General features: G+C 39.2%; 1 protein-coding gene across 1 annotated transcript; it reads right to left on the bottom strand.

Annotated features, from left to right (window-relative positions):
- Positions 1 to 927: 927 nt before the first annotated feature.
- LOC114515833 (cytoplasmic polyadenylation element-binding protein 2-like) lies at positions 928 to 7,853 on the bottom strand. Its single transcript, XM_028535156.1, is given in 11 exon segments — positions 928 to 1,380; positions 1,563 to 1,657; positions 1,855 to 1,901; positions 1,903 to 1,958; positions 1,960 to 2,050; positions 2,393 to 2,516; positions 2,661 to 2,750; positions 2,952 to 3,068; positions 3,320 to 3,358; positions 5,380 to 5,473; positions 6,815 to 7,853. Coding segments are annotated over 11 exon segments (1,869 nt in total). The 5' UTR covers positions 7,706 to 7,853; the 3' UTR covers positions 928 to 1,155.
- Positions 7,854 to 13,234: the final 5,381 nt, after the last annotated feature.

Consider the following 13,234-nt stretch of genomic DNA (forward strand, 5'->3'; position numbering starts at 1 on the left):
TCTCTTTACTCTACAAATGACATTGATTTGCTTTCAACCTTTCGTCGTTCCCTGTGCAAGAATTTTTTTTATCAGTGGCCATTCGGTCCACGACTTTTTTAATCGTTTTTAAGATAACTATAATATATATATATATCTTTACCAAAAAAATCCACGGTTCTCATCAGAGATGGAAAATGGAAACTTAAAACTTTTATCAAAGTTTCATAGAATCTCGGAGCATTGAATTCTTAGAATTTTTATACATTTCTTGAAAACCTAATCTTGAAACTTGAATTCGAAAAAAATTCGATGTATTCATCGATTGGCAATACAGGATACGAACCGTTTCGTCCTAATCTAAAATATATATTACTTTCCGGTTGTAAATTCTGGAAACGTTTTTAGTACAAAGATTCAGCTTAAGAATATAATTTTTAAAATAAAAAATAAAGTATAATAGTAAAAATGGTCGGGATCCTTTTGAATCTGAAGAAATTCCCCTTTCGTCACGAGTTCAGTATTTGCAATCGTTTGTAAGCGATGCACTATTATTGATTAAATCGAAGCAGATTAATCGTGTATTGAGATCATCGTCTAGCGGTTAATTTACGGACTGAAATATATCTGGACTGTTGAGTTATGTCACAGAGCATACAGAGGTTTGACTGCTGTTAATTTTGCGTACCCCTGGCTTAGCCAGTGCGCTCAAGAGAGGTTTCTCCCCCCGGGAAATCATGCATATGGCGGCGGCTTGAACACATGTATGGAATATAAACAGCCGAGACAGAACTATCTGGAGAAATCGTATTTTTGACAAAAACGTTGCTCAATTTTTTTCTCAAAACCAGATTTTGTTAGTTTTTATCCTTTAGAAGAGTATAGAAGAGTATAGAAGTGGGAGCGATCTGTTTATTTATATAGCGATGGCTATTTATAATGTTCGGGGGGATAGGGCCTCTCTTTAGCGCACTGGCTAACAACATGGCCGCCAGGAACGCATAATTAATGCAAAGTCAAACCTCTGTATGCTCTGTGGTTATGTGGAGTAAAATGGCATCGCTTTTACAAAGGCAAGTACAAAACTGAACTGCGCTATTCATAATATTTACACCCCTCCTTTTGTTAAAAACCTGTTTCGCGCCAGAATTTCTTCGTTAGTGCCCAGTGCTTCGTTCACCATCGGAACGGCAAACTGCGTGGACGATCGGCACCCTCTTTGACCAGCGGTTTGTGAAACTCGCGCCCAGCTCTCGAGTGAATGATCGACCAGCATTGCTCGCAATAATATTGCAAGCACGTGACGTTGGCACAGAAGAATGGCGCGAATTTACCGCCACAGCGCACCCCATGACATTCATCACACATTTGATCGTCCAAGACATATGGCTTCACTTCAACCTGAGCGTGCGAGCAAAGAAACAAATGAGTGATAACTGAATAAAAAGTGCTCTTGAATGAGCAGAGACCCAAACAGTCACTTTCGGAGTAAAGGGTGGGGTTATATGGGAGCTGCCTGCTCTGCGCTCCCTCATGGGAATTCTGAAGATTGTAGTTTTTCAACAGGAATCGTAATTTCTCACCCGCTTATCAATGTCTCCGTGTTGAAGCTGAACAAATCGTGCGCTAATAGCGGCAATGTAACTTTGTTGGTTAGAAAAAGCCACGCGTCCAGCACCTGAAATGTTTTGAAAAAAACGTAAGCCCAAGCGACAACGCATTTCCAGAAATACTTCTCCCTGTGATGACAGGATTTTGTAAATGTTTTGGATGGAATAATTTTAAATTGCCCGCGCAGGTCTCCCCTTCCTCCTACGTTTTTACCGCATTCCCCGGTCAACCATCGGCCAGTTTTTTTCCATCCACTGAACATACCTTTTGGGTACTTCAGTTCGGGGTCAACATCAATGCCAGCGTAGCAACGCCACCGTAGAACGATCCATGATAAGGGCGAGTTCCACGGCTCTGAGGGGACGTGGGGACGCCTCCGACAAATATTGTCTTTCGTGGGTCGAGCACTTGAGAGGCATCCATGACGAAGTCGGCATCTGATAAACACCATGGACGAATTGTACCTTAGGACAGGAACGAGATGAATTTATTGAAAATATTCATTGTAACATTGTAAAACATCGGAGACCTCACCCTTTAAGGTGAGTTCGTTGTTATATTCTATATTTTTACAGGTTAACATGTCAATTACTCAATCCCTCTCTAAAGCTTAAAATTTTGCAGGCTTCAGCAGTCTAAATAGACGAGATCAACGGGACCCATCCTCAATGCCAAGCGGGCATTGTGATCCCTTTCACTTAAACACGTTATATTTTATATTCTGGTTTTTGCAGTACAGCTAGTCACTACCGTTCTGTCTCCCTGACAAGTCTAGTAGTCAAAGTTAAGGTAAATTTGGATCCTTACCGGTTTGTCTTTGATCGTTGGGCTTGAGACGCACAGATAAAGCTTTTGATCCTGTTCAATGCAAGCCTCAATGAGACGTTGCACTGAGATCTCTTCAAGGAACAACAGGAACGCATAACCTGAGGTAAACAATTCAATGTTTTTGTCAAAAACTGTTTCCTGTTCGCTGCATAACGAATTTGGAAAAATGTGCGGTGTTTTATGATAAAATGAAGTCCAAAAAGTTGTTATCAATGGTGTTTATATCGGTGCTACTAACTCACCTTTTGGAGGGAAGTAAGATTTGCTTTCAGCTTTGTGTGGCCAATCAACTGTCAGGTTCCCAAACTTACAAAAACTCGCGTGGATTTCAACTATAGAATGGTAAAATCACTCTCAATCTTCTCGCAACGATCGCAAAAAGAGCAGAACGTGCAGGTGAGGAATTCTAAATTACTCTTCTCTTAGACTTTTCTTACTCAGGCAAGCAACACTTGTTTTAAAAGATGGTAAGAATCTTTGTTGAATCTATGTCTATGATTTTTGTAGAGGCTTTAGGCTTTCATTGAACCTACCTTCATCTATGTCAGGAGGAAGACCACCGACAAACACCTTTCTGGAATATCGTTCCAGTGAATCGTCGGATTTTGGCGAGGTGTTCAAGGAAGATCCCAAAGATGGGACTGTCTGATCTGAGGAGAAAAAAACGAGGTAAGTAACTTAGGGCATGTTCACCCACTTGTGCTGAGTGCTATAGCTTATCGTTTGAATTGATCGAACCACACTTATAACTTGAATTGATTGAGTTGAATGAAGGCTTAAAAAACGGTCGTTGATCTACAGACACTAGTTACTGGATTTGCTTCGTGCATTTCTTTCGTATTCAGTATCGTTGTATCCCATTTGCTTCAACAATGGCCACTCTTTTGCACAAAAAACTTACCTTGATTATATGACTTCTTCTGCAGCTGAGCTCGGAATGCTACAAGGAGAATCAAAAGAAACAGATGGTGATAATTTGAAACCCGTTCAGCAAAAATGTAAGTTGAACTCTGTTGAATTAATTATTCGTTATCCCGGAGTGATTGGCGCAGTCAATCTGTCATCAACCGTTTGCTCGTGTCCACCACCGAACTGCTAAAAAATTTCCGGTCCTTATAATCATGACTAATTGAAAAGCCCAAGTAATTTCGAACTGGTGATAAAAGCTCGCCTGCTTTAATTTAAATTTTAGTTGAAAAAGATCTTTTAATAGATTAGAACATTATCGGAAAACACATGGCGCACTGCATGTCTGCAAATGAAACGTTTTTCATGATCTCATCTGCGTGAGTTTTGAGCTCCATGGCGATATATCGAGGATACTGATGTCAGTAGCGATATTCCCCCTGCATTCAAGCCTAGTTCTTGAATGTTCCTCAGTTAAAAATATTGCCTCAGATTTATAAACAAAACCCTAACGCGTTTACCCGCAGTCTAACGCACGGTTGAGTATGGTTTTGAAACAAAATTTAAAATAAAAACAAATGAAAAATATCTTATGGCGAAGGTCAGCTTGCATGGGAACGTTGTTTTATAAATAAGCACTATAGCACTGAAAATGTGTTTTCCTTTTTGAAATTTTCTCACTGTTTTTCAGTTGAAAAACATGATTTGTTTGAATTGCAAAGCCAAAAGCGGAAGTAATTTTAGTCGATAGTTAAATGAATCTCTGTTTTTAATTTCATGTTTCCTCAATCGAAGGAAACGTTTACATTTACATCCGGTTGGATGAATATAAACGATTATACGTGTGATAGCTGAGTATTGACTGTTAGCTGAACACTTTCTTATACATACATACTAAGATCTATCGTCTCACTTGAAGCGATTTGAAAAGCAGGTGAAATCCGAGGGAGTATAAGCTAGTTGCATTAGTTGAAAACATCGTTTATTTTTCTCTCCATTTTAATTGTTTGCGTTTGTGTGGGCGAAAGAGGCTTCTAGAACAAGCCAAAAATGATTTCAAATGCGATATTTAATGAACGAGAATTTGCCAGGCGGTTTGAAAATTTGTTTCCCAAAGTTGTTATTCTCGCTGATTACACTTCTTACAAATTATGATAAGAATTTAAAGCTGAAACGTGTAGGAAAAAAGGATCACATGAACTGTCCTGTCTCGAGTCGTTCTGTCAAGTGCATATGCAAATATACCAATAAACCCTAGGCCTATAGGCAAGCTCTGTACATATCAAAACTTAATGAAAGACGTTGGCTTAATCATTTTTCATACAAGCTGTTCTTTGGCACAATCGACAGAGGATGTCAGTATAAGGATATTATATCGCAAGCATACTTCAACGTCAATTTAGGGTTTGATATTCTCCGCTCATTAATAATATAATTATGTACATATACATCTGATTTGCATTCATATGAAAACAAAAAGTCAAAATTAATTTCCCCAAGTTGTCAAGTAGACATGAAAAAATTGCTCTTCGGTTGAAAACGCAGACAAATCGGCTTGCCTAAATCAAACCACGGACAACATGAATATGACGTCTTTCACTCTCTTGCCGATCTGCAAACCTGTGTTAAAATCCACATTAATGGCTACTTTGCATCCCTTTTAACAGAGTAAATATCATATTTGGATCGATTTTAAGATTAGAAACTTCGAAAATACAACAATAATACGAGCTTTTAGTCTTTTTTCATCCGTTTTTTCTTTTCTCAAGTCATTTGATTTTTTAACTTGCATGTATATATTAAAATCTTTCTCAACGCTTCAATTGAGAACATAAGAGCCGGATAGGAAAGTCGAACTGAAAAAGTCGATCTGTGGTGTTGTAATACCGTCCATTTATTTAGAAACACTCTACAGTCAAATTCTATTTTGTATTGATCAATCTGTATTTTATTGTCGTTCATATAATAGCCGCGCGCTTTTTTTTATCGGGAATACTGGAACTGACCATATTTCATATACGTTTGCGCCAGTTTTGAAATTGTATTTAAGTTTACCTGTTAAATTGTCTGAGCAATCAGGGGGTGATTTTATCATGTCCAAGAGGCTGCTTTCTAAGTTTGAAAGCTTCGAATGTTGCTTGGTTTTATCCTAAAGGAATATATAAATGAAAATATGAAATTACTACATTCATTGTCTCCGCGCGTTTTTATGTTACTGGCTATATGAGGGGGCGCGCGTTTTTTGTGATTGCACAAAGAGATAACTGCAGATGAAGGCATTATTTATTTTGCAACAGCTGTTCCTACGCTGGGATATTTCCCAACGACACAACCACGCTGATATTATTCCTCGTCGTGAAATTTATAATTACATCTGTTAGGTTTTAGACATGAAGGTAAATGCTTTTGAGGATCGTTCCGTTCACCAAAACGTTGCATATATGCTGCGTTGAAGCAACAGGATATCCTGCCAAAAAGTATAGGATAAGCTAGGCCTTTATATACTCACGATCTAATATTAATAGAGTGAAATTTGAAATTTCTTTGTGAGTTTAAAAAAAACTGCTGTTAGACTGAATAACAAAATTACGAAGAATTACAAACAAAAACATTGGTGGGAACTTCTATTGGCTAGTGGTTGAGCAAAAATCTTTAAATACACATGTAATTTTCATATCAATAAGACAGCATTTGTAATCTAAAGATGGTATTCTATATAATGTGAAATTTAGTTGGCTTTTAGAATTTTTATTCTAGTTCTGTCTGAGCATGTTACATATATATATATATACATATATATATATATATTGCAGTGCACTCGCTATACAGGAAGTAACTTTGCTTTGAACGATTCTCTACCCGGCTTAACTTTAACGCAGCTCATAAAGATATAGCTACACTCGCGTTTTGAACAATAAAAAATATGACATGAAGCCAAAATCTATTGATAAATCATTGAAATATTGTCCTTGTCGTGTGGGGGAAATCGTGATAGATTGTGGACTTATACACGACAGTTGCGATGGAAGTTTTATAATAATATTCTGTCGCATGTCCTATTTTGAAATTCTCCTTTGTTTCACAGAGGTTTTTTTTCATTCATATATTTATGTCGTATGAAGCTTCATTTAATTTTTCCTGCTATTATATAAATACAATTAAAACATCGTCTAAAAACCCCATGTAAGGCCCAAAATCAAATGCTGTTTCTTGAGTCTACCGTCTAATCTGAAGTACTTCATATATGAGATTCTCACAAAACCGGTCTGGCGTTCAAATGTTGCGACGGCTACAAACATCACCTAACACAGCCAAAAAAATGTCAATTGCAGTATCAACAATAATATGTGTTATTTCCCTGGAATTCCTATTTATTCCTTGGTAAAACTCACCAGAAAATAAAATCCTCAGTCCCGTATTGTAATGGAATACACAACAAAAAACAATTATTTTCTGATATCATAGTGACATATAAAAAAGTGATTCTTACCATGTACAAGGAATTAGACAATTCCGTTAGATTTCCAGAGATTCCAAGGATGCCAGAATCGCCAACGACCGTTCCGTCAATCGGTCGTTCGGATAGACTCATGCCTTGAAGTCCTTGTGTCAAATTTGCTGTGCACACAGGTTTTGAATACAACCCGTTTAAATTCGATCTTTGTCCACGAGGATGTTTGCTCGAAGGTGGAAATGATGGACGACCGTTACTCAAGGCAACACCATTTCTCTGTCCAATCACACTAACGTGATTCGTCATGCCATAATGCGGACTTGAATGAAACTGCCAAGTATTCGGGTTGGCCGGGAAATGGTGCCAACCGGACACAGGTTGGCTGTTCGTCGCGTTCCATCCCGTTGAAGGTTTAGCGGAGTTGCCTATCGGCATATACGAGAAGCCAGGAAGGTTTCGCTTTCCTTGAGGTCCGGTCGAGGCGGGATAGTTCGTAGCCGGGATTCTGCTCGGCTTCGGAGAGTGAAAACGATTTGGCGTAAAGGAATTGTTGCCCGCGAACGAAATCGCCATTGTTTGAGATTGAATGTCCTCCCGGCTTTGCGGTGTCCACAAGCTTCCTGGAGTAAGATCGTGAAACATCGAGTTAGTTGTTGTGCTTGGCGCGGTGCTTAGAAAATTTCGCTTAAAGTCGCTCGCGACGCCACCGTTGTTGTTGTTTGCGATTTGTGAATGAGAGAACGAGCTTCGAAACGTATTTTCGTTGAGAAAATCGTCGTCGTTCAAGCAATTCGGTTCAGAAGCCGTTGTCTTTTCGTGAATACTGTCGTCTTTCAACGGACTTAAAAACAAACTGGTGCTGTTGTCAGAATTCTGAAAGTCAACTGGTGTTAAGTCCCTGCCTGTTGTATGGCTCAATTCAGCCATACCGCGAATAGGAAACGTTTGGATGTTTTAGACCAAGGGAAAAAACAGACGTGTTCTAGATGGCAGGTGGTTGTATTATGTCCCTCTCGAAAGCAGCCGTCGTTGTAAGCAATCCCCCCCGCACATGTCCAGTCTAACCCCAATTGATCGCGCAGCAACGAGTAACCAATGAAATTCAAGAGAATTAATTGCGTCCTTCTTAGTTCGCTTTAAATATCAAACCGCGCTAATGTTCATCCTACTCGAGACCAGACGCTCTCGCGTTCGTCAGAATAATCAACTTTTTAGAAGCGATTACAAAATCATTAAAAAGTCGGATGTGAATGCAAGCCAATCCGACGGTTTGCCGCGGAATGTATTGCATACTACTACCCAAATTTATTTTTAAAGGGCGTTTTCGAAAAATATATATATTAGAACTCAACTCCTAACGTATGTGATTTGATAAAATACACCGTTAGCTGCCCTTTCGAAGAGAAAGGAGCCAATGGGATGACTCGTTTCAGCAAATCCGGCAAATCGCATACGTCAGTAGGGGACCAACCGAATCGGCCAGTGTTCGATGTACATGAATTTTCGATGGTCTAGTCAAAAATACTAGACTTAGATTGGCCGAAGTAAACTTGAACTACTAAATAATCAACCTTTAATATATATACATATACATATATATCATGACAGCTACTATTTGGCACTCGTTTTGATCTATACGGGGATCAATGGCAACGAAGTCCAACCACATTCTACCGATGTTGATATATGGACGAGGAATTTTATAGGACAAACTTGTAATACTCAGAGGTTTTAGTTGTGTTTTACGATTCTGACTTCGGACTAGATTTCGTTACTATATTTGAAGAGAGTTTAAACTGTCGAGCATGCATCAAGGGATTCGGAAGATCTATTCCCGACCACTCCCCCTGACAGTATTTTAATCACGCGTCGTTTTGAATAGTAAACAAACAATGTTATTTTAAAATCTTGCAGGTTAGATAAAGCTGTAGTAGTTTATAAGACAGCAAGCGTACTTGTATCTCATGCATGGCGTTTGTACAACAATGTTACAAATTAACAACCGCTATGAATTCGAATCGACTCGAAATAGACCAAGACTGTATTAACGGTCTCACACGTGTCTTTCAATGACCGTTGAGCCTTTTAAACTTGGATAAGCATCATTCGATATTCAAATTCCCTCGTATAAATTACTTGAACTAGGATTACGAGAAATATATCGTTGGGAATAGTTATCTCTAGTCTTACCTTTAGTCATATCGTGGTGAACCAACGTGCTTTGTATGTAAGATGATGTGTCGAGTGTATTGGGTGTCAGTGAATACAAAGTTATTGTGCGTTGTGTTTTTAATTCAATGCATCGTTGAGCGTTTGAATGTGTGAACACATGGTTACCTTAACAATAGCGATCGTTTCGAGACAATGCCATAGACGATATGAGCTATTATTAGCAGCGCGTGCTGGCACAAAGAGCAAGCGTTATGAATGAAACTAATGTTGAGACATCATTGGCTAACTTTTGCACGAACAAAATGTGAAAAAAGTCGTAAAATTGCAACAAATGAGTACATTGTCATATCGCGGTGGTTTAGAGCAATTAGCATTGCTAGAACTATTGAAACTTGGATACTTTTTTAACGTTTCTTTGATGTCTATTGAGCATTAACATTGGAGTTGCTACACTGCTCTTTCTTAATGATGATAGTATCGAATATCAGAGGCAATTGTGGTCTAAGCTTTGTTCAGGTTTTCATCTAATCTTTCAATGCGACTAGTTTTGTGGAAGAATCCTTGGTTTATAAGTCTGCAAGCTGACCAACTGGATAAGAATGCCTCTTTCCAGATTCCTTCACATAAGTGCAAGACACAATTAAGCACGATACGCGAGATCCCTTAAATCCCAAAAGAAACACACTATATTGAGGATGCAGTATGCTGTTTGTTTAGTATGGTTGAATTTCACGCATCAAACATTGTCAGATCAGCCTTGTCGCCTTTTACAACTCTGTTTATAGGTTCAGTAGTTTCAAAGGTTACTCTGCGTTAAGATTACAAACAATGATCACTGATTTCGGTTGAATTTCACATAACCGTACATTTCTGATTCAATGTTTGTAAATCGAGTTTGATTTTGACTTTAGAGCCCATAATCAACTGTATTGAAACACGATTTCCCATTCGACAGCGTGGGAACTTGTGTAAGCGTTATCATCACTCGATTCTTCCGCCTCGTGTCCTTGAACGCTGCGCGTGATTATCGGCCACGCGAGGCCACGTGCTGGCTGCATTCGAATGAGTTTCATCATGTGCGTAATGTCTTGGACGTATTATTGTGGCTTATAAGTTAATATTCCCATGCGGATATTTGCATAATCGTTTGTAATTTCGCTAATATGCCGGGGTATTTTTACAGGAATTTTGTAAATCGTTCGTGAAGTTTCATCAGAGCGTGCCAATGCAATTATTTAATACTGGTTCATGTATGTTCCTTCAAAAAATTTGCTAGTTTATACTGCAGAGAGTTGAGTTTATGAATAGAAGGTGTGTTTTGAGCGAGGTACTTAATATTAATACATCGCTGAACGTGTACACGTCAGATACACGTGTTTCAACGAATATGCCTGAAGAAAGAAAACCCGTGTCTTAATCCGTTCTCAGACCCCTGTTCCTATACTTGCACCGCACTCGGTGCTGATTGCTTACGCCATCTGCCGAAACTCGAAGTTATTAGGTTTTGAACTACGAAATTGATCTGCAAACTCGGTCTTAAAAACAAACCCAACAAACAGCACTAAAAAATAACGAATCTCGTATTTGTAGTCGCATCCGTAGTCACTACTAAGTCTCCTATAATGTTCCATGATAAATGTTTTACTCGTTAGGGGCTACTGTGCATGGAATATCCGTAGTTCCGTACAGCCAGCTCTATGGCTATGCTGTGCATAAGTAAAATGTAACCACTAGTATATATCAAGCTAACCCGTGTTTTTTCCATGTACCTACAGGGCAGTACTGACAACGGACTGTCGCATGGGGTGTGAGAATCCCTGAAATTTCCTATTCAGAGTCGGTGGGGAAAAACATCTCAAAAGGCAGACAGATCGGTAAGATATTTCCGATTAATATTTGACCGTTTGTTCTGAAGCAAAGTCAAACAATTTAGCGCAAAGCAGAACGTGCTTTTCCGAATTCATGAAGCACTCTGTCAAATATGTTTGATAGTCAACAAACCCAATTATTAGAAATACATCGAACTAAAGTTTCTAAAGTTTGTTTCGAAAGTTTTTATTAAGTTCCAGCACCTCGCAGCAAGGCTATGAATTTTCACCGATACTACGGTTTCTATGTAAACATTTCACAAAAACTAACCTATGAAGACCCATTTCAATTTTCCCTGAAAGGATGCCTTGTCTAGATGCATTACAAGCATTTGCAAGGCTCATTAACCCACGGTATAACTGGCCCAGCTTGCTGGCAGATGGTCCGCTCCAGCAAAAGAATGTGGGCGGAACAAATACACTACATGATGTGGGCGAAACAAATAGACACCGAAAAACATCACCTCGGTCTTCGACAATTCTAGGGAAGAATTTTCAATACCCGTAGAGGGCACGCCACGGTTGAAAACTGAGCCGCTCTGGCTATAACTTTGCCACCTTGTGTAATAATTTGCATTCGGTATCGTTGGCTGCGAATTGTTCAAACCAAGAACTAGAGGCTTCGTTTCATCAGCTCTGAATTTTTCGGTTGCACCCATTTGGCTATAGAATGCGCTACACCGAGATTTTGGTTACATGGTTAGGCCGGAGTAAGGCTTGAGTCCAGTTTGAAGATTTTGAGAATTTGTGGTACTCCAATTCTGTCGAGAATCTCTGATCCATGCAGGGCAAAGATCACTCATATATAAGGTGTGATATTTGAGAGAAACCTGCTGAAATGTCAGCGATATCACGCCTGACCATGCTAAGGACTCGTGCAAGCTCTGGGAGACTTGATTACATGTAATTGATAGACTTGAAATGCTCAAAAATCACTTTGCAACGCATGTACTTAGATATAATAAGAAGCACACCGCTCACCTGACGCGCGTTTGTGGACTTTACAAGTCATTTTGCTTTTCCTTCGTAGTCGTTTCAAACTCAGAGAGGCCAAATGGCCAATGTCATTTCATCCCAAACTTTGGGCAGAACCTCAAAGATGTTTGCATGCAGCTCTGGGACTGTCCAAATTCATCCGCCTGCTTGACTCCGTTGTAACTTTATAGTGTTTGTGCATGATTGTGGTTGGTATTGTCAAAGCTGTGAGTGTTTTTTCCTCATATCTCAAAATTATGCATACGAAATAAGAGGTAAAGGCCTATTATTAGAACGGGAACTGTCACTTTTGACAACGATCGTTTACCAACACTTTAAGCCCCCTTAACAGGACAATTGAAGTTTTAAGTTCTGTCAAATCGTTGTCGCACTTCACTTACATAATTCAAATTTTACACAACTTTTAGATACTCGCCGTCCAATCGTGTAAGAATGTCAAGGCGAAACTTCAAAGCGTTAAAACGTCGATGCTAATGGGGTTACCGGTTTGATTTTTGAACGCGGAAATCAGACTTTGCACTGCTACAATGCATGGGCTCGAATGTCAATCTTTGAACTGACGTCTTTAAGGGTCGCTACCGGTTGAAATATTTTAATATAATTCATGTCCAACAGTTTGTTTTATATATGAAAGAAGGCCGCTAGTTAGCGACTCGATTGCACTCGGAAAACGATGAGAGATCATCATGGCCATCACCTGCATAGCCTCTTCGTAGAGGTCGCTTCACTCGCTTGGTACTTTTCGGATCCCAGGGACCCTCAGAAATCAGGTTAGGCCCTTAAAAGATAGACCTTATAGATTATATACTACAAATTTACCATAAGCTGCGAAATAAACTCATTGTGGAAAAACGCGGTCAACGTAGATTACGATCCTCAACAAAAGACAACAATCAAAGAAAGGAGACAAGCTGTAGCTACACTGCATGGCTGACTGACTGACTGACTGACTCACAGTCGTTCAAGCATTAAATGTATATCGCAAACGGCAAAGTGAATTAAGTGAAACACACGCTACTTTTCTAAGAACAACAGGATCGCCCCATTGCGTTCTTACATCACTGCTGAATTTCACAACCATTGAATGGTGAACATTTCTATGATCGGACGATATGGGCGTACATTTTAAGATAGCGTATAGATAAAAAACACAAAGTTTGGCGTTTGTTGCGAACACCAATCTTTGACGGTCTATATTGTAATATCGCAGATCAACTAAAACAAGAAACAGGAATTTCCCTTCGTGCCCATTCGCCATTATGAAAAATGATATCATTGTGATATCAATATGATACCAGGAATTGGTAATTAGCCACTTCTGGGAACTTTGCTGCAATGTTCCGGGAAACAGTGACACTTTCACTTTCATTTCGAAGCAAGCTTGCCTGAAACATTAACATTTTCTAGAGCCTATGTCGTA

This window comes from Dendronephthya gigantea, unplaced genomic scaffold (assembly GCF_004324835.1).
Source record: "Dendronephthya gigantea isolate DGI-Jeju-01 unplaced genomic scaffold, DenGig_1.0 000005F, whole genome shotgun sequence".
Lineage (NCBI taxonomy): Eukaryota > Metazoa > Cnidaria > Anthozoa > Malacalcyonacea > Nephtheidae > Dendronephthya > Dendronephthya gigantea.